The 20,655-nt window shown below is 48.7% G+C and overlaps 1 protein-coding gene across 1 annotated transcript in view; it reads right to left on the bottom strand.

Annotated features, from left to right (window-relative positions):
• Nucleotides 1-392: 392 nt before the first annotated feature.
• The window catches only part of EIF4EBP1 (eukaryotic translation initiation factor 4E binding protein 1), a 28,872-nt gene continuing 8,609 nt past the window's right edge, over nucleotides 393-20,655 (bottom strand). Inside the window, exons 2-3 of the mRNA XM_003902649.3 lie at nucleotides 3,473-3,652; nucleotides 393-832 (exon numbers count right to left, since the gene is read on the bottom strand). Coding sequence (XP_003902698.1) covers nucleotides 801-832; nucleotides 3,473-3,652 — 212 coding nt within the window. The 3' untranslated portion in view covers nucleotides 393-800. The remainder of the gene's footprint in view (nucleotides 833-3,472; nucleotides 3,653-20,655) is intronic.

Genomic DNA, 20,655 nt, shown 5'->3' with positions numbered 1-20,655 from the left:
GAAGCACTGTACAAGGCTGCGTGTGGTGGCTCACACCTATAATCCCAGCACTTTGGGAGGCCGAGGTGGGTGGATCACCTGAGGTCAGGAGTTCGAGAACAGCCTGGCCAACATGGTGAAACCCCATCTCTACTAAAAATACAAAAAAAATACTAGCTGGGTGTGGTGGTGGGCACCTGTAATCCTAGCTACTCGGGAGGCTGAGGCAGGAGAATTGCTTGAACCCGGGAGATGGAGGTTGCAGTCAGCCGAGATCGTGCCACTGCACTCTAGCCTGGGCCACAAGAGTGAAACTCCGTCTCAAAAAAAAAAAAAAAAGCAGCAGCACTGTACAGATAGCAGCTGGTGTTAGTTACCACACGGGGTTGAAAAAAGCTCAGACAGGGCCCAACTCTTGGCCCTAGGGCGAAGGTGGCTTTTATTTCCTCTCTTAGGGAAGGAGGGGGAGGGAACTTTCCCAGGCACATCAACCTAAGGAAGGGGTGGTTGGTTGCGCCCCCAGCAGCGAGAGGCTGGAATTGCTCATCATTCGGAAGGAAGGGTTTGTTCTTGTCCACTTCCTGGCCCTCGGCTGCAGGGTGTGCTGGCAGGGGTCACTCCCCATGGGGCGGCAGCTCCTGCATCAGTGGAGGCACAAGGAGGTATCTGCTGGTGTTCACAAAGAGGAGGGGGCAGGTGCCCTGAGTGAGGGAGAAAGGGCTGGGGTGACCGACCCCACGCCAACGCCTGCCCAGTATGATCACTTTCATAAGGCCCGGCTGGTGGGACTCCTCCCAGGAAGGCCCTGAGGGGCTGGTGCTTTAAATGTCCATCTCAAACTGTGACTCTTCACCTGGGGAGAGAGGGGACAGAGGGCCAGGTCAATAATGGGTGAATACTTGGTATATGAGGCCATTCTTTCATTGCTATAAAGAAATGCCTGAGGTTGGGTAATATATAAAGAAAATAAGTTGTCTTTTTTTTTTTTTTTGAGATGGAGTCTCGCTCTGTCTCCGAGGCTGGAGTGCAGTGGCCCAATTTTGGCTCACTGCAACCTCTGCCTCCTGGGTTCAAGCGATTCTCCTACCTAAGCCTCCCAAAAGAGTAGCTGGGATTATAGGCGCCCACCACCACACCCAGCTAATTTTTGTATTTTTAGTAGACATGGGGTTTTGCCATGTTGGCCAGGCTGGTCTCGAACTCCTGATCTCGGATGATCCACCCTCCTCGGCCTCCCAAAGTGCTGGGATTACAGGTGTGAGCCACCGCACCCAGCCAAGAAAAGAGATTTAACTGCCTCATGGTTCTGCAGGCTGCACAAGCATGATGCTGGCCTCTGCTTGGCTTCTGGGGAGGCCTCAGGGAGCTTTTCCTGATGGTGGAAAGCAAAGTGGGAGCAGGCATGTCACATGGAAGAAGCAGGAGCAAAAGAGAGGGTGGAGTGGCGCTCCCACACTTTACAACAACCAGATCTGGAGAGAACTCATTCACTATCATGAGGACAGCACCAAGCTGTGACGGATCTGTCCCCATGACCCAAACACCTCCCACCAGGCCTCACCTCCAACACTGGGGATTACAATTCAACATGAGATTTGGGCTGGGACAAATATCCAAACTATATCACTTGGGCTTTTTTGTTGTTTCTGCTTTTTTCTTTAGAGACAGGGTCTCAGTCTCTTGGCCAGGCTGGAGTACAGTTATACAATCATAGCTCACTGTAGCCTTGACCTCCTGGGCTCAAGTGATCCTTCTGCCTCAGCCTCCCAAGTAGTTGGGATTACAGGCATGCACAACCATGCCCGGCTAATTTTAAAATTTTGTGTAGAGATGGGGTCTCGCATTGTTGCCCAGGCTAGTATTGAACTTCTGGCCTCAAGTATTCATCCTGCCTCAGCCTCCCAGAGTGCCGGGATTTCAGGCACGAGCCACTGTGCCTGGCCGCCAGCTGATGTTTTTAGGGGCCAGGGAGAGTCCCTATTTTTTGAAAGGGGATAACTTGTTTAGTTTCATAGGCTCACAGCTGGAAGGAAATTAAGCTTGAGATGAATCATGTTGTGAGTCTCATCTGATTCCGATGAAATTCTGGACTTTGAACTTTTGAGCTAGGACTGCAACGTGTTAAGTCTTTGGGGATATGGGGACCAAATAAATATATTTGTATATGAGAAGGACATGAGTTTTGGGGGTCCAGGGCTGGAATGCTATGGTTTGAAATTCATACAGAAACTTAATGGGGTAATACCGATGTAACAGTATTAAGAGGTGGGGCCTTTAAGAGGTAATTGGGTCATGAAGGCTCTGTCCTCATGAATAGATTAGCCCATTCCTGGATTAATGGTTACCATAGGAGTGGGCTAGTTATCACGAGAGTGTTATAAAAAGCCAGCTTGGCTCTCTCTCATGTGCCCCTCCTGCCCTGTGATGCCTTCCGCCATGTTATGATGCAGCAGGAGGCCCTCACCAGAAGCCGAGCAAATGCTGGCACCATGTCCTTGGCCTTCCCAGCCTCCAGAACTGTAAGAAATAAACCACTTTTCTTCATAAATTACCCACTCTCAGGTATTCGATTACAGCCATAAAAAAAACAGACTAAGACACAGGCAACTATTGTCTCTCTTGTACTGTGAGGTTCCCAAGGTAATTATGAATCATGTCCTGCAGGCCCTGGGGAGATGAATTCTGCTGCTGTCAACAGAGCAAGCCCAGCTGAGGTCCCTGCTGCTTCCTGTCTGGGTCTGGGGTATGGCCTTCCGGGTGAAGGGTTGGCAGGTTCCAATCTGAGTATAGTTGCCTGGAAGTGCTTACGCTGCATCATCTTGCAGCAGAGAACTCCAACACTCTGCCAAGCCAGTCAAGATGCCACAAAGAGTGCATTCATTTACACCACTACCAGCGTGGCTGCTCTAATTACTCGGGAGGTGGGGACAGCAGGAAGGACCCAGCTACCAAATGTCAAATCGGCAGAGACAACTGGCTGCATTGTTTCTACCTGCCTTCATAAAGATCCACTAGGGAACAACAGCCCAACAGGAGGCATCCCAGATGTATTTCTTATCTTGTAGACATGTAATTTCCCAAAGGACAAGTACACTGTGTCTTTGATAACTTGTCTCTTGCACCACAAACATCATGGGTGTGTTCCAAGTGGAAATGCTTCAGGGACAATTATACAGAGGCAGATGCTTATGAAAGTTGCTGTGTGCAGCCACTGCCATTTCAAACAAACTCCCCACTAATTACATGACCCAAAGGTGCCAGATCACCTTTCCTGAGATGCCTGGACCCTTTTCAGGGGGAAAGTTGCTATCAATGAAGAGTTCAACCTCCCCATCCCTACTCTCACCCTCTGGGCTCTGAGCTGCTCCTTAGAGGGTAGGGCAGAGTCCCTGTCATTTCTCCTCCCTGGAATTCACCCCAGTGGATGGACTCCAGGGTATTGCTAATACATTCCCTTTCCCAAGGTAGAGCCTGGCCAAGCCCCAACACTCACCGCCTGCCCGCTTATCTTCTGGGCTATTACGCAGGTGGCTCTGGCTGGCTTCCGTGGGGGGCTCATCACTGGAAGGGCTGGTGACCCCGGGAATGGCAGGCAGATCCTTCGGGGGTGTTTTGGTCACAGGTGAGTTCCGACACTCCATCAGGAATTTCCGGTCATAGATGATCCTGGTACCTAGAAGGGCACAGGGAGGTTGGTCAAGCCACCTGCAACCTCTTGCCTGCTGGTTTTTCCAATTTTTAAAGGTGTGGCTGCAGTAGAGGCAGCAGATTCTCCTGAAAAACCCAGAGGAGGCCGGGTGCGGTGGCTCATGCCTGTAATCCCGGCACTTTGGGAGACCAACGTGGGTGGATCACCCGAGGTCAGGAGTTTGAGAACAGCCTGGTCAACATGGTGAAACCCCGTCTCTACTAAAAATACAAAAATTGGCCAACGTGGTGGCGGAAGCCTGTAACGCCAGCTATTCAGGAGGCTGGGGCAGGAGAATCACTTGAACCTGGGAGGCAGAGGTTGCAGTGAGCTGATTGCACCACTGTACACCAGCCTGGGTAACAGAGCGAGACTCCTTTTCATAAAAAAAAAAAAAAAAAAAAAAGCCAGAGTAATGAGGCTTATTTGGGGGCCTGGCTGCCACTCAGAACTCTGCTACCTCCAAATGGCCCTGACTCCCCTTCACATGGAATGATCCAATGGAAGGGGTCTGCAGGCCACCGACTGCACCTGTGTCTTCCCAGGGCTCTGTGCACACTGTGCTCTGTCCCTAAAGCCCCTCAGCTCACTCACCCACCAGGGCTCAGTGTTAACTACCCATGACAATCACATACCATGGTGGAAAAAATGCATTTCTATTCATTATTCAGTCCTGTCCTTACAGCACTCCTGTGGGATAACCAGAATAGCCGCATTTTACAAATGACCAAACAGAAAATTAAGTGATTCAACCAGAGTAGTAAAAATAATAACTTTTGCCGGGTGTGGTAGCTCATATCTGTAATCCCAGCACTTTGGGAGGCCAAGGTGGGAGGACCGCTTGAGCCCAGGAGCTTGAGACCAGCCTGGACAGCTTAGACAGACCTCATCTCTACAAAAAAGTTAAAATGAGCTGGGCATGATGGTACGTGCCTGTAGTCCCAGCTACTCGGGAAGCTGAGGTGGGAGGATTGCTTGAGCCCAGGAGGTCCAGGCTGTAGTGAGGCCCTATGTCAAAAAAAAAAAAAAAAAAAAGAGAAATGCCTGGACTTTGCAGAGAAGAGCCAGAGGCAGGAGTGAAGGGCGGGCTCTCCTTGCCCCCAAAGGCTCTCTTGCTGAGCCCCTCTCCTTTGTGAGGCCCCCAGTGTGTCCTGCCAGTGTGTCACTGACTTTGGAATTCTCCTACCCCACCCGCCCAAGTAGCTGGGATTATAGGCGTGTGCCACCACGCCCAGCTAATTTTTTGTATCTTTAGTAGAGACGGGGTTTCACCATGTTGGCCAGGTTGGTCTCAAATTCTTGACCTCGTGATCTGCCCACCTTGGCCTCCCAAAGTGCTGGGATTACAGGCGTGAGCCACCGTGCCCAGCCCCTTTATATCTTTTTATAGCTACCTTCTATTTATGGCAAGTGAATCTGGTGTTCCACATATAGTAGTGATAGCAATTCCTTTTAATGTACAAATAATATTATACTATATTATAGATTCTATAATAAAATAATGTAAGCTAAATTCAAAAGCTAAGGTGATGTAAAGAAATGTTAAACATCTGTACAAGTGGAATGCAAGATATAGTAATAATTGTGCAGATAAAATATGAATAACCCAAGTTTGGGAATCATGATTTAAGGACTTCAGGAATGCCCTTCCTTAGCAATAACCTTGAAATCTCTCCCTCACTTAGGGGCTATGATGAGTGGCATTCCAACAGCTGAGATTCATTTCTTACGCTTTATTTTACTTTTTTCATTTTTAATTTTTATGGATCCATAATAGTTGTACATATTGAAATTCATTTCTTGATCCTCAGCACTGGACTCTCTGTAAACTCCTGAAAGGCACGAATTTCCATCTCGGAGACTGAGTGTGAGTTCACGAAACGGGGCTCTGTGCTGAGGCGGACCTGAGATGCTGAAGGGCAGAGGAATGTAGAGAGATACCTAAAGAGAAACTTCACCTGCTGGCCGTGTTCCTCTAGTCTGGCTGCAGCCCCTCCAGGCAGTCACTTGTCTTACTCTCCTGTCCCCTTGCAGGAGAGGCAGTGATGCTGAAGCTGACAGCCCTGCTCATTGCCTGTGGGACTCCAGCACACAGCTGTTTCTTAGGAGGAGGGGTGTAAAGGAAAGAACCAGGGTGCATTTGGGCTCCATTCCCAGTCAGCTGTGTGACCCTGTGCACGCTGCTCCTTGCACTCCCTGCTTTGGGCCTCCGTCTCCTCATCTGTAAAATAAAGACCCATGCACCTTCTAGGTCTGAGTGTCTGTGAGCCCAATAGATTACAAATGGAGGGCAGTGGTGCCCTCTCTTTGCAGGGCCAGGGCAACAGTGAGAGGAGGTAAGGGAAGACCAATTTCTAACTCTCTTTTTTTAAAAGTGACCCAGATTTGTTTTGGTTCTAGAAGCCAGAGGTGGCATTGCTCCACTCTGCAAGGCTTGAGGTTGTACAATCTCCCCTCCCCAGAGGGGAGGGAAGCCCAGAGACCACAGGGTCCAGGCAGCAGGGTGGGGACTCAGTGGACACATGGCTGGACATCCTAGCTCCAGATGGGACCACATTTTTTCTGTTGTTTCTTAATCTTTGAGACTTGGCAAGAGTCCCCCCTTTTTTATTTCCCCCCAACTTTGCTTTTTGTTTTGTTTGTTTTGAGATGGAGTCTTGCTCTGTCACCCAAGCTGGAATGCAGTGGCATGATCTTGGCTTACTGCAATCTCGGCCTCCTGGGTTCTAGCAATCCTCCCGCCTCAGTCTCCCCGGTGGCTGGGACAACAGGCATGTGCTATCACGCCCGGCTAATTTTTGTATTTTTTGGTAGAGATGGGGTTTCACCATGTTGGCCAAGCTGGTCTTGAACTCCTGACCTCAAGTGATCCACCGGCCTCAGCCTCCCGAAGTGCTGGGGTTTCAGGCATGAGCCACACTTTTTTTGTTCTTGTTGGTTTGTTTACCATAGAGTGAAACCCAAGAGTTAAGATTCAATACTCTCAAAGAAGAGCCCAGGGGCCAGCAACCATCTGGAGAGCCTTTTTAAAGGGCATCAGCCCCTGGTGATTTTTTTAAAATTGTGAAATACACATAACATTGACCATCTTAAACAATTTAAGGAGACAGTTCAGTAGTGTGAAGTAAATTCTCAGTGTTGTGCTACCATCACCGCCAATCATCTCCAAAAACGTCTTCATCATGCGAAACTGAAACTCAACAGCAACACCCCTTCCCCCCTCCCTTGAGGCCCCGGCAAGCAGGGCTCTACTTTCTGTCTCTCTGATTTTGACTACTCTAGATATCTTATATAGTGAAATCATACAGGATTTACCTTTTCCTGACCGGCTTATTTCACTTAGCATAATGTCCTCAAGGTTCCTCCACACTGTAGCATGTGATAGGATTTCCTTCCTGTTGAAGGCTGAATTATATCCCATTGTGAGTGTGTGCATATTTTGCTTATCCTTTCCTCTGACTGATGGACACCTGGACTGCTTTCACTTCTCAGTTGTTGTGAATAATGCTGCTATGAGTATGGGAGTACACATAACTTCTTGAAGATCTTGCTTTCACCAGCCTGGCCAGCATGGTGAAACCCCGTCTCTACCAAAAATACAAAAATTAGCCGGGCGTGGTGGCACACACCTGTAATCCCAGCTACTCTGGACTGAGGCAGGAGAATCGCTTGAACCTGGGTGGCAGAGGCTGCAGTGAGCTGAGATCGCGCCACTGCGCTCCAGCCTGGGCGACAGAGCAAGACCCTGTCTCAAAACAAAACAAAACAAAACAAAAAAAACAGGCCAGGTACGGTGGCTCATGCTTGTAATCCTAGCACTTTGGGAGGTCGAGGCAGGCAGATCACCTGAGGTCAGGAGTTCAAGACCAGCCTCGTCAACATAGTGAAACCCTGTCTCTACTAAAAATACAAAAATTAGCTGGGTGTGGTGGCACATGCCTGTAATCCCAGCTACTTGGGAGGCTGAGGCAAGAGAATTGCTTGAACCTGGGAGGCGGAGGTTACAGTGAGCCAAGATCATGCCACTGCACTCCAGCCTGGGCAACAGAGAAAGCAAGACTCTGTCTCAAAAAAAAAAAAGAAAAAAAATTAAATCATTAATTATACTTAAAAGGGAAAGAAAAAGCCTCCGTGCCCTTTGTCCTATGCCTACCACACTTACTTAAAAATAAGAATCCTAATTTTACCTAATAAAATCAGAGTATTTTAGTTGGGGAGGGGGCTGTGAGGAGTAAACAGCAGCGTTCAGAAAGTCAGCCGAAGGCTGGGTGAGGCGGCTTGTACCTGCAATCCCAGCACTTTGGGAGGCTGAGGTGGGAGGATTGCTTGAGCCCAGGAGTTTAAGACCAGCCTGGGCAACAGAGCAAGACCTTATCTACAAATTTTTTTCGAGATGGAGTCTCGTTCTGTTGCCCAGGCTGGAGTGCAGTGGCGCGATCTTGGCTCACTGCAACCTCCGCCTCTTGGGTTCAAACAATTCTCCCTGCCTCAGCCTCCCAAGTAGCTGGGATTACAGTTGCCTGCCACCATGCCTGGCTAATTTTTGTAGTTTTAGTAGAAATGGGGTTTTGCCACGTTGGCCAGGCTGGTCTTCAGCTCCTGATCTCAGGTGATCCGCCTGCCTCGGCCTTCCAAAGCGCTGGGATTACAGGCGTGAGCCACTGCACCTGGCCTACTAAAATTTTTTTAAAATTAACCAGGTGTGGTGGCATGCGCTTGGAGTCCTATCTATGTGGGAGGCTGAGGTGGGAGGATCGCTTGAGCCTGAGAGATCGAGGCTGTGGTGAGCGGTGATGGCACTACTGGACTCCAGTCTGGGAGACAGAGCAAGACCCTGTCTCAAAAAAAAAAAAAAAAAAAAAAGACAAACCTCAAAGCCTGGCTGAAGACGCCCGCTGCAGAACTTCTTGGTGCGGGGGACACTTGGCCCATGTACAAGGTCAGGAAATGGAAACTCGAGAGGGCGGGATAGATGCCAAGGTCCCTTCAGGGCTGCTGGTCAGGTGTGCTCTGACAGAAACCTCTGTGTGTGTTTGGCAGGTGGAGTGGCATCATGCTAGGGTGGCCTCCACATAAAACTTTAGCCAAAGGTGGGGGCTACGGCTGGGCACAGTGACTCACATCTGTAAATCCTAACAGTTTGGGAGGCCAAGGTTGGAGGATCACTTGAGGCTGGGTGTTCCAGACCAGCTTGGCCAACACAGCGAGATCTCATCTTTAAAAGCAAAACAGGCTGGGCGCAGTGGCTCACTCCTGTAATCCCAGCACTTTGGGAGGCTGAGGCAGGCGGATCACCTGAGGTCAGGAGTTCAAGACCAGCCTGGCCAACATGGTGAAACCCCGCCACTATTAAAAATACAAAAATTAGCCGGGCATGGTGGCACACACCTAATCCTAGCTACTCGGGAGGCTGAGGTGGGAGAATCACTTGAACCTGGGAGGCGGAGGTTGCAGTGAGCTGAGATTGTGCCACTGCACTCCAGCCTGGGAGGCAGAGTGAGACTCTGTCACAAAAAATAAATAAATAAATAAATAAATAAAAGGAAAACAAAACCTCTTTAGCTGAGGTCCTATGTCCTGCTGAGGTCCTATGTCCTCAGCAGGCCCTCTCTACACTGGGGTAAATGACCCACCTCCACTAGGTCACTACAAACAAAGAGTATGAAGTGCTTTTGAGGATCAAAGCGACTTCAAGATGGCAGAGCCATGGCATTTTTCTCCTGCTCCTCTCAAAAGTCATGCCAAACACCAAGAATGAGAAGTACAAGCACGTTCTCCAACCTGGATGCAGGGAGAGCTCCAACGGTCATCCCAAATCACAACAGGTAAAGACAGAGGCAAGTACAGGAGCAGTCAGCGATCTCAAGGGGAGCAAGCGGGTGACACTGAAGTGCAGGGAGAGGGGGTGGAGCAAGTTCTCCGTTTGCCCCAGAGAACCCCAGGAAGGTTCAGGAATTAGGCACAGCATGGAATCTGGGGATGGGGGCTGATAACAAGGAGACTGCTTGGACGTCTGTATGGAAAATGGAAATCCCAGGTTCTTACCAGCATCTAGCAGCTGCCCTGAGGTTTACTCTCTTGAACAAACTTACCAGAGGGGTGCCAGGTGTCCCTTGCCCCAAGGAGAGGGGTGACAGGGAAATTAAAGTTGACCTCCTGAATGGTGAGCCTTAAGCCCTCTCCTTTCCCCTGCTTCAGAATAAAGAGTGAAGATAAAGACCCACAGAAACTGATTGTGGCACAGGGGTCCGCGGTGAATAAAACCAGCTAGCCACCAGATGGAACCCATCAGTCTCTGGGCCTCACAAGGGACTCCTGGTCAGCTCCTGAGTTCCCCACCCTTAAATAAAAACAGCCAGGCCTGGTGCAGTGGCTCACACCTACAAGTAATCCCAACACTCTGGAAGGCTGAGGTGGGAGGATCAGTTGAGCCCAGGAAGTTGAGGCTGCAGTGAGCTATAATCATGCCATTGCACCGTAGCCTGCGCGAAAGAGCGAGACCCTGTCTTTCAAAAAAAGAAAGAAAGGAAAGACCAAGGCAGGCTGATTGCTTGAGCCCAGGAGTTTGAAACCAGCCTGAGCAACACAGTGAAATCCTGTCTTTACAAAAAAGACAAAAATTAGCCAAGTGTGGTGGCACACGCCTGTAGTTCCAGCTACCCAGGAGGCAGAGGTGGGAAGATCGCCAGAGCCCAGGAGGTCCAAGGCTGCAGTGAGCTAAGATCGCGCCACTGTACTCCAGTTTGAGTGACAGAGTGAAACCCTGTGTCAAAAAATAAGCAATCTAAGCAAACCAACAGGAGGAAACAGGTAATAAAGGAAGCAGAAAACCTTAAAGAAAAACAAAAGAGGCTGGGTGCGGTGGTTCATGTATACAATCCCAACACTTTGGGAGGCTGAGGCGGGGGGATCATATGAGGTTAGGAGTTCAAGACCAGCCTGGCCAACATGGTGAAACCCCGTCTCTACTAAAAATACAAAACATTAGCTGGGTGTGGTGATGCACACCTGCAGTCCAGTTATTCAGGAGGCTGAGGCACGAGAACTGCTTGAACCCAGGAGGCGGAGGCTGCAGTGAGCCAAGATTGTGCCACTGCACTCTGGCCTGGGGACAGTGCAAGATTCCATCTCAAAAAAAAAAAAAAAAGAAAGAAAAACAAAAGGACAAAGAGAGATGAACAACAGGCAAAAGGATAATAAATTAGGGGTCCAATATTGGATGGCAGTAAGTCTAGAAAGAGAAAAGAGAAACTAATAAAAGGGAATTTACTTTAAAAATATGAAGAAAGGCCGGGTGTTCATAGCTCATGCCTGTAATCTCAGCACTTTGGGAGGCTGAGGTGGGTAGATCAGTTGAGATCAAGAGTTTAAGAGCAGCCTGGATAACATGGTGAAAACCCATCTCTACCAAAAATACAAAAATTAGCCTGGCATGGTGGCATGTGCGTATAATCCCAGCCACTCGGGAGGCTGAGGCAGGAAGACTGCTTAAACCCACAAGGAGGAGGTTGCAGTGAGTTGAGATCACGCTACTGCACTCTGGCCTTAGGGACAGAGCGAAACTCTGTCTCAAAAAAAAAAAAAAAAAAAAAACAGAAGACGGAAATTTTCCTGAAATTGAAGCTCCTCTTTCAGTAAGTAGCGCAATGAATTCAAAACACTCAGTTAACATCATTGTGAAATTCACAATACTAGAGATAAAGAGAAAATCCTTTATAGGATTTTCAGGTATATAGAAGGACAGGGAATGAGAAGGGCATAAAATGTCTTAAATGGCAAGATTGGAAGCCTGCAAACAGTGCCTCGATGCCTTCACAATCTGAAGGAAAATTCATTTCAACCTGCATCTTATCCCCAGCCAAACACAAATCAAGTAAAAGTATAACAGAGATACTTCTCTCTTTTTCTTTAAATTAAATTAAATTTTATTTTTAGAGACAGGGTCTTGCTATGTTGGCCAGGCTGGTCTCAAACCCCTGGTTGCAAATGATCCTCCCGTCTCGGCCTCCCAAAGTGCTGGGATTACAGGTGTAAGCCACCGCGCCTGGCCATAGAGACATTTCAGAAATAATACAGTAAGACGTGTTCTGCCAAAATTATAGAAAGACTAGGGCTTCAGGGAACCCCACATTGACAGTTGTGTGGCAGGGCTGGAGCAGCCAAACCGTCACTCCAAATCTTGTCTTAATTCAGGAGAGAGGGAAAAACTGGGCAGATAAATCTAGAAGTCCGACTGTGTGCAAGACCTTACTATGACTGTGTGCAAGACCTTCTGGAAGGTTTGGGAAAACCTAAATGAAAACTAAGCACATTTTTAAAACAAAGCATTTATTAACTGCTTTTTTTAAAAAAAAATTATAAATGGAAATGCTATTATTATAGATTACTTGGCTCAAGAATCATAATAATAAAAACAACAAATATTTACTTTTAATTTTAATTTAAATTCTTTTTTCTTTTTTTTTTTTTGAGACAGGGTCTTGCTGTGTCACTCAGGTGAAGTGCAGTGGTGCCATCACGGCTCACTGCAACCTTGGATCTCCGGGCTCAGGTGATCCTCCCACCTCAGCTTCCTGAGTAGCTGAGACTACAGGCATGTGTCACCACACCCAGCTAATTTTTGTATATATTTTTTTGTAGAGACAGGGTTTTACCATGTTGCCTAGGGTGGGCTGGAACTCCTGGGCTCAAGCAATCCACTGCACCCAGCCTGTTTTTGTTTTTTGTTTTCCTTAAAGACACAATCTTGCTATGTTGCCCAGGCTAGACTCAAACTTCTGGACTCAAGTGATCTTCCCGCCTTAGCCTCCTGAGGAGCTGTGATTACAGGTGTGTGCCACTGCACCTGGCTGAATTTTTTAAAACTTTGAAATGTAATTTTATTGGGACAATGAGGGGAGAGGAAGAGAGAAAATACAGAGGTAAAAAAAAAACCTCATTTACCAAAGAAGAGATTCAAGCTGGGCGCAGGGGCTCATGCCTGTAATCCCAGTGCTTTGGGAGGCCAAGGTGGGTGGATCACGCGAGGTCAGGAGTTCGAGACCAGCCTGGCCAACACGGCAAAACCCTGTCTTTACTAAAAATACAAAAATTAGCTGGGCGTGGTGGCACATGCCTGTAATCCCAGCTACTCGGGAGGCTGAGGCAGGAAAACTGCTTGAACCCGGGAGGCAGATGTTGCAGTGAGCCGAGATCGTGCCACTGCACTCCAGCCTGGGCAAGAGAGTGAGACTCTGTCTCAAAAAAAGAAAAAAAAAAAAAACCTACATTACACCTTAACTCCCATGAACTGTATTCAAGTATAGAGACTACTGCAATCCAGGGACAAAAGTGTTAATCCTCACCCACATATTTGCCAGTCTTTGCTCAATCCTTTTTCCTGAAAGTAGGTGTGCTGGTCTCATTTATTTACTCACTGAACCTCTACTTTGTACTAGCACCATGCGAGGTGCTAGGGATTTAAAAAAGTCAGATATAGTGAAAGCACCTAGATCTAAACCTTATCTAATTTAGTCGAGAAAGACCTGTAAACACGTGATTACAGCCAAGTGTATGAAGTCCACAGACAGGCGTTAAGTGGAGACCACTGAGGGACACAGATCCCAAGTCCTCCATCTTCCTGCTTCCAAGCAGCCTGACCCTAAACCCCTGGTCCAGAGAAACATCCATCTCACCCCAGTTCTGCAGTGCCCAAGGGGTGAGGGAGGTGAGCTAAGGCTGACCTTGATTGCCAACCCAGAGATGCAGAGCAGGGAAACCCAGAACCCTGCCTCCCAGCAGGGCAGGGAAAGAAGAGAGGAGCACCCCTACACCTCAAACCATTTGTGTAGCTGGGATCCAGCCCATCGCTTGCTGGGGGCTAGAGTTCAAGGTTCGGTCTTGAACTATCTGGGGACAATAACTGAGGCTCATTCTACCTGAAATCCTTTGGAAACCCAGCTCTGTCATTCCACTTGCTAGCTCTCGCGACTCTGGGCAAGTTATGACTTAAACTCTTTGTGCCTCAGTTTCTGCTTCTCCAGATTGGCGATGACAATGATGATGATGATGATGATAGTGCCAACTTCATAGGGTTACCATGTGGATTTGAACAGTGGCTGACACAATAGAAGCCCCACACAATTCTAGTTATTATCATGACCTGCAGGGTCCCGGTGACATATTTCACCATTTATTCAATGCCATCTATACCAGCAACCAATTATCGGTCAAAGCAGGGACAAATCAGAGGACAGGTCAGCAACTCAGGAGAGAGACTTGGAAGGGACAGGGTGAGGGCATCCTCCCTCCTTTTTAGGCCCACGGAAACCAAGAACCATCATGAACTTCAGCATATTTGCTAGCCAGTATCCTTCGGGATTTTAAACTCCAGATGTGCACCAAATATAGGAATGATATTTTGTTTTCAAGGCATGCTTTGTGGTGACAGCAGTTTGCTTTCAATGTATAAAGCAACGGAGGGGTTCAAGACCAGCATGGATAACAAATCACGATCTCATCTCTACAAAAGAAGTTAAAAATTAGCCAGGGGTAGGCCGGGTGCAGTGGCTCATGCCTATAATCCCAGCACATTGGGAGGCCAAGGCAGGTGGATCACTTGAGGTCAGGAGTTTGAGACCAGCCTGACCAACATGATGAAACCCTGTCTCTATTAAAAATACAAAAATTAGCTGGGCGTGGTGGCGGACGCCTGTAATCTCAGTTACTTGGGAGGCTGAGGCAGGAGAATTGCTTGAATCCAGGCAGAGGTTGCAGTGAGCCAATATTGCACCATTGCACTCCAGCTTGGGTGACAGCAAGACTCCGTCTCAAACAAACACATAAAAAAATTAGCCAGGTGTAGTGGTGCATGTCTGCAGTCCCAGTTACTCAGGAGGCTGAGGCAGGAGGATGCTTGAACCCAGAATTCAAGGTTGCAAGGGAACTACAATGTTACCACGGTATGGTAGCCTGGGAGACAGAACAAGATCTGTCTCTAAAAATAAGTAAATAAATATTTTTTGTTAATTATCATTATTATTATTTTTTGAGATAAAGTCTCGCTCTGTTGCCCAGGCTGGAGAATAATATTGTAACCTTGACTTACTGCAACTTCTGCCTCCTGGGCTCAAGTGATCCTCTTGCCTCAGCTTCTCAAGTAGCTGGGACTACAGGCATGTACCACCCCGCCCAGCTAATTTTTTTTTTTTTTCTTTTGAGACAGAGTCTCGCTCTGTCGCCCAGGCTGGAGTGCAGTGGCACGATCTCGGCTCACTGCAAGCTCCGCCTCCCCGGTTCACGCCATTATCCTGCTTCAGCCTCCCGAGTAGTTGGGACTACAGGCGCCCGCCACCTCGCCCGGCTAGTTTTTTTGTATTTTTAATAGAGACGGGGTTTCGCTGTGTTAGCCAGGATGGTCTTGATCTCTTGACCTCGTGATTCGCCTGCCTCAGCCTCCCAAAGTGCTAGGATTACAGGCGTGAGCCACCGCACCTGGCCTTTTTTTTTTTCTTTTGTAGATAAGGCTTTGTCATATTGCCTTGGCTGGTCTTGAACTTGTGGGCTCAAGCAATCCCCCCACCTCGGCCTCCCAAAGTTCTGGGATTACAATAAATAAAGCCATAGAGACATTCCCTTAGGTTCTAGTTTCCTCATCTATAAAACAAGGGCATTGTACTAGGCTCATTCAAACTATTTTGAAAGCACCAGGCATGTGCCATTTATTTTTAGGATCTCCTTGTTGGCAGGTACTTAATGTACAAATAGCATAGTGCTTGGAGGCAGATGTTCTGGCCTCAGACCTGGGCTTGCCACATACCAGTCCCTGAACTCCAACTTGTACTTTCATTTCTCAGTTATAAGAGGGAGGGAATAACAAAATCCACACCTCAGAAGAGTATCGTGAAGATTAAATAAAATAAAGAACATCAAGATTCTTTGTATGAGAATAAAGTGACATTCACATAATTGTTGTTAAAGAGAAAATCACTTGGGAGAACACACACAACCAAAGAAAGACGTCACGAGCCGGGAACAGGAAGCATATTTGGAGGCCAAGGAGCACTGGAGTGCTGCATGAATGAAGGCTTAGATTTTCAGGCGAGGTGCATACAGCAATCGTGGTTGCCATCCGTCATTCCCTCTGGTCTGTGCTCACAGCCTGTTATTCCCCCTTACAACTCCTCACGCAGGAGCCTCACCTTGCAGAAGAGGAAACTGAGGCCCAGAAACGCTGTCCCTTCACAGCCGTCCAGAGGCCAACCTAATCCACCTTGACTCCAATCCCAAATGCCTCCTACTGTTTAAATTAGCAAGGCTGGATCATGCCTGCAATTACAGTGCTTTGGGAGGCCAAGGCATGAGGATTGCTTGAGGCCAGGAGCTTGAGATCAGACTGGGCAACACAGTGAGACCCCCGTCTCTACAAAAAAAATTTAAAAAGTAGCCTGGCATGATGGCGTGCGCCTATGGTCCCAGCTACTCCAGAGGCTGAGGCAGGAGGATCGCTTTAGCCCAGGAGTTTGAGGCTGCAGTGAGCTAGGATCATGCTACTGTACTCCAGCCTGGGTGACAGAGTGAGACCCTGTCTCAACAAAATAAAATAAAATTAGTAAGGCAGACCAGGCTACCACCCCTTAGCTAACACTCTCAGTTGGAAAAATTAAGAGGTCTTAGACTTCTGGGTGCTAGTCAGAACAGGATGTTCCCTGCCTTGAGCGCTTCCCATAGCCCTCCAGTGCCCATACTCTGTGGCTGGACAGGACTTCTGTAAACTGAGCCGCGCATGGCCCTCACTTTCCCCTGGGGTTCCTTTGGCAGAAGCATTCTTCCCCTGGATGGGGGGACGTGAGGCTTAGTGAGAGTACGAGGATGGAATTCCTAGAACTGCTGTTTCCATTCCAGGGAGAGGGAGAGCATTTCACAACAGGGCCGGGATGGGGGAGGTTCAAATGCTTGTGCTCAGATCCAAGCCAACAGCCAGTGAGCAAAACACCCTGGACAATCTGAACTCCAGGTCTGAGCAGCAGCTCCCTGTCAACCTGGAGGTAAATATGCCGACACACCAGAATCTCGGTCTTCCCTCCCTCCTCGTCACACAGTCCAGGGAGGAATCGCATGTATCTGGGTGGCTTTTCTGGCTGGATGGTCTATTTAACAAGCAGGACAGAACTGCCAGGGGGGAAGTCTTGGTGAGAGATGCAGAGCACACTCAGTCCAAGACTTTTCTTTACCTCCGCCCCCCAACCACCCACCTCCACAAAGAGAACCAAGATCCCAACATTTCTCAGGGGCCAGGGGTCTTATGAAGCTGCTGGATACCAGATGGGGATGATCGGCAGCCTCTCCCTCTGAGGCTCTGGCATGGGAGGGAATAAGTCAGTTTCTTTGAAAATTGGCTTCAGGCTGGGTGCGGTGGTTCACACCTGTAATCCCAGCACTTCGGGAGGCCAAGGCAGGTGGATCACCTGAGGTCAGGAGTTCGAGACCAGCCTGGCCAACATAGTGAAACCCCATCTCTACTAAAAATACAAAAATTAGCCGGGTGTGGTGGTGTGCACCTGTGGTCCCAGCTACTCAGGAGGCTGAGGCAGGAGAATCGCTTGAACCTGGGAGGCGGAGGTTGCAGTGAGCTGAGATCGTACCACTACACTCCAGCCTGGGCAACAGAGCGAGCCTCCATCTCAAAAAACAAAAAGAAAGAGAAAAAAAGAAAAGAAAATTGACTTTGACAGAGACTTTCAGAACAAAATAGCTGAACTAATTATTCTGATTGCTGGCCAAGCTCCTCCCCTTCCTTAATCTCCTCCCAAACACTTCAAATGTACCCCATGGGTAAAGCTGCCTCTGAAATTCATTACCAATAGGGAATGCCCTTCTAAAATGCCTCCCATTAGAAACAGCAGTTCCTGCTGTCCCAGTTGGAAAGGGGAATGGCCCTGTTATGAGCTGAACAGTTGAATAGCATCTCTCCCAAAAACTTTTGTGTGTGTGTGTGTGAGATGGGGTCTCACTCTGTCACCCAGACTGGAGTTCAGTGGCATGATTTTAGCTCACTGCAGCCTCCGCCTCCCCGGTTCCAGAGATTCTCCTGCCTCAGCCTTCTCCTGGTAGCTGAGATTACAGGCACTCGCCACCATGCCTGGGTAATTTTTTGTATTTTCAGTAGAGACAGAGTTTTGCCATGTCGGCCAGGGTGGTCTTGAACTCCTGACCTCAAGTGATCCACCTGCCTTGACCTCCCAAAGTGCTGGGATTACAGGCATGAGCCACCATGCTCAGCCTGCCCCCAAAACTCTTATGTTGAAGCCCAACCCCAGTACCTCGGAATGTAACTGTATTCGAAGATAAAGTCTTTAAAGGGATGATTAAATTAAAATGAGGCTGTTAGGGTGGAGCCCTAATCCAATCTCACTGGGGTCCTTATGAGAAGAGATTTGGATGCAGACAGAGGAAGGCCCATGTGCAGACACAGGGAGAAAGTGGCCATCTGCAAGCCAAGGAGAAGGGCCTCAGAACCCAGCCCTGCTGGCACTTTGATCTTGGACTTCCAGCCTCCAGAACTGGGAGAGAATTCATTTTGTTTAAAGCACCCAATCTGTGCTATTTTGTTATGGCAGCCATAGTAAACTAATGCAGGCCCGCTCTACCCTTGTGTTCAGAAGGGCAGAAGAGAGAAATCTGTTTACACCACACACTCACACACACACTCCTTAAGGCAAGAGACCTCCACATTGTCCACTTCCAAACCAAAGGGAGTACTGAGCCCGACTGCACCCTCTGCTATTCTCATTCCTGCCTGGTTTTGTACTGCTGGGCACAGACATATGAGTCCATCCTATTGCAGGGAGTGCTGGGTCCGGCAGGGCAGGTGTGGGCTCCCCTGAAGAGTGTTGCCAAAGCCTGGCCTGCAGGACGCTTGGATGGGGAAGAGGAGATGGTTTGGGTGGTGGCCTGCAATGAAGGCACAACACAAAGAGTAATATATTGCTTAGTGGTCTAGCATCATGGCCACCTATGTGGTTTGCTTTTTTTTTTTTTTCTGGGACAGGGTCTTACTCTGTTACATAGGCTGGAGTGCAGTGGCATGATCACAGCTCACCGTAACCTCAAATTCCTGGGCTCCAGAGATCTTCCTACCTCAGCTTCCCGAGTAACTAGGACTCCAGGTGCACGCCACTACACCTGGCTAGTTTTTAAATTTTTTTGTAAAGACATGGTCTCACTATTTGCCCAAGCTGGTTTCGAACTCCTGGCCTCAAGCAATCCACCCGCCTTGGCTTCCCACAGTGCTGGGATTACAGGCATGAGTTACTGCACCCGATCTTGTGTGGTTTGCTTTGTGGAGGTGCTCATAAGGCTGTGAGAACAGGGTATGGGATCTATGAGTCAGTACCTTCAGGAAGGTGTCCTTTGTTCTTTAACCCTGATTCACAAGGTTGTGATTCCACTCGGCTTCTGTACCTGGTCCTGGCTCTGCTGGCCACACATCAGGATGGGCAGCACCTTCCCTCTAAGACCCATGCTTTGAGGTCTGGCCCTCATGGAGGATTATTCGAAAATGTGGCTCCTGCCACACCTCCCATTCCTGTTGCACATGTAGCTTCTCTCATTAAAAGGCATGCATTTCCTGCCAGGCGTCGTGGCTCACGCCTGTAATCCCAGTGCTTTGGGAAGCCAAGGTAGGCAGATTGCCTGAGGTTAGAAGTTCGAGACCAGCCTGGCCAACATGGCGAAACCCCATCTCTACTAAAAATACAAAAATTAGCCAGGAGTGGTGGCAGGCGCCTGTAATCCCCACTACTTGGGAGGCTGAGGCAAGAGAATCACTTGAACCTGGGAGGTGGAGGTTGCAGTGAGCTGAGATCGTGCCACTGCACTCTGGCCTGGGCGACAGAGCCAGATTCTGTCAAACAAACAAGCAAACAAAAAAGGCCAGGCGCAATGGCTCATGCCTGTAATCCCAGCACTTTGGGACGCCAAGGCAGGTGGATCACTTGAGCTCAGGAGTTCAAGACCAGCCTGGGCAACATGGTAAAACCCTGTCTCTACTGAAAATACAAAAATTAGCTGGGCATGGTGGTGCATGCTTGTAATCCCAGCTACTTAGGCAACAGAGGGAGACTCCATCTTAAAACAACAACAACAACAACAACAAAAGGCATTTTTTTCTCCTTTTCCTGAATCTGGACTGGCCCTGTGACTTGCTTTGACCAACAGAATACTTGGTAAGTGATGTTATGGGACTTCTGAGCCTAGGCCTTAAGTGGCCTTGGAAACTACCATGTAAATAAAACTCAAGCTAGACTACTGAGTGATCGGAATGTTGGGAGACCAAGAGGATAGAGAGAACTCCCAGGCTTCTAGCTGTCCCCAGCAATGCCCCAGATGTATGGGTAAGACCATCTTGGAGCTTCCACCCCAGGACAATCTAGCCATCAACTGCATGCAGCAATACGAATAAGCTCAGCAAGATCTGCAAATAATCCAACCAACCCAAAGGATAGAGAGCAATAACAAATCGCTGCTGCTTAGTTACTGTTTGGGGATGGCTTGTTATACACTGCACTCCAGCCTGGGCGACAGAGCAAGACTCAGTAGCTAACCGATACAACCATTTCCACCAAGTCTCCTAGGCAGTTAAGAAGCCCTGATCCGGCCGGGCGCGGTGGCTCAAGCCTGTAATCCCAGCACTTTGGGAGGCCGAGACGGGCGGATCACGAGGTCAGGAGATCGAGACCATCCTGGCTAACACAGTGAAACCCCGTCTCTATTAAGAAATACAAAAAAGGCCGGGCGCGGTGGCTCAAGCCTGTAATCCCAGCACTTTGGGAGGCCGAGGCGGGTGGATCACGAGGTCAGGAGATCGAGACCATCCTGGCTAACATGGTGAAACCCCGTCTCTACTAAAAATACAAAAAACTAGCCGGGCGTGGTGGCGGGCGACTGTAGTCCCAGCTACTCGGAGGCTGAGGCAGGAGAATGGCGTGAACCTGGGAGGCGGAGCTTGC

This window comes from Papio anubis, chromosome 8 (assembly GCF_008728515.1).
Source record: "Papio anubis isolate 15944 chromosome 8, Panubis1.0, whole genome shotgun sequence".
Classification (NCBI taxonomy): Eukaryota; Metazoa; Chordata; class Mammalia; order Primates; family Cercopithecidae; genus Papio; species Papio anubis.
Note: the sequence above shows the minus strand (reverse complement) of the source record. Positions and strands in the feature narration are given on the sequence as shown.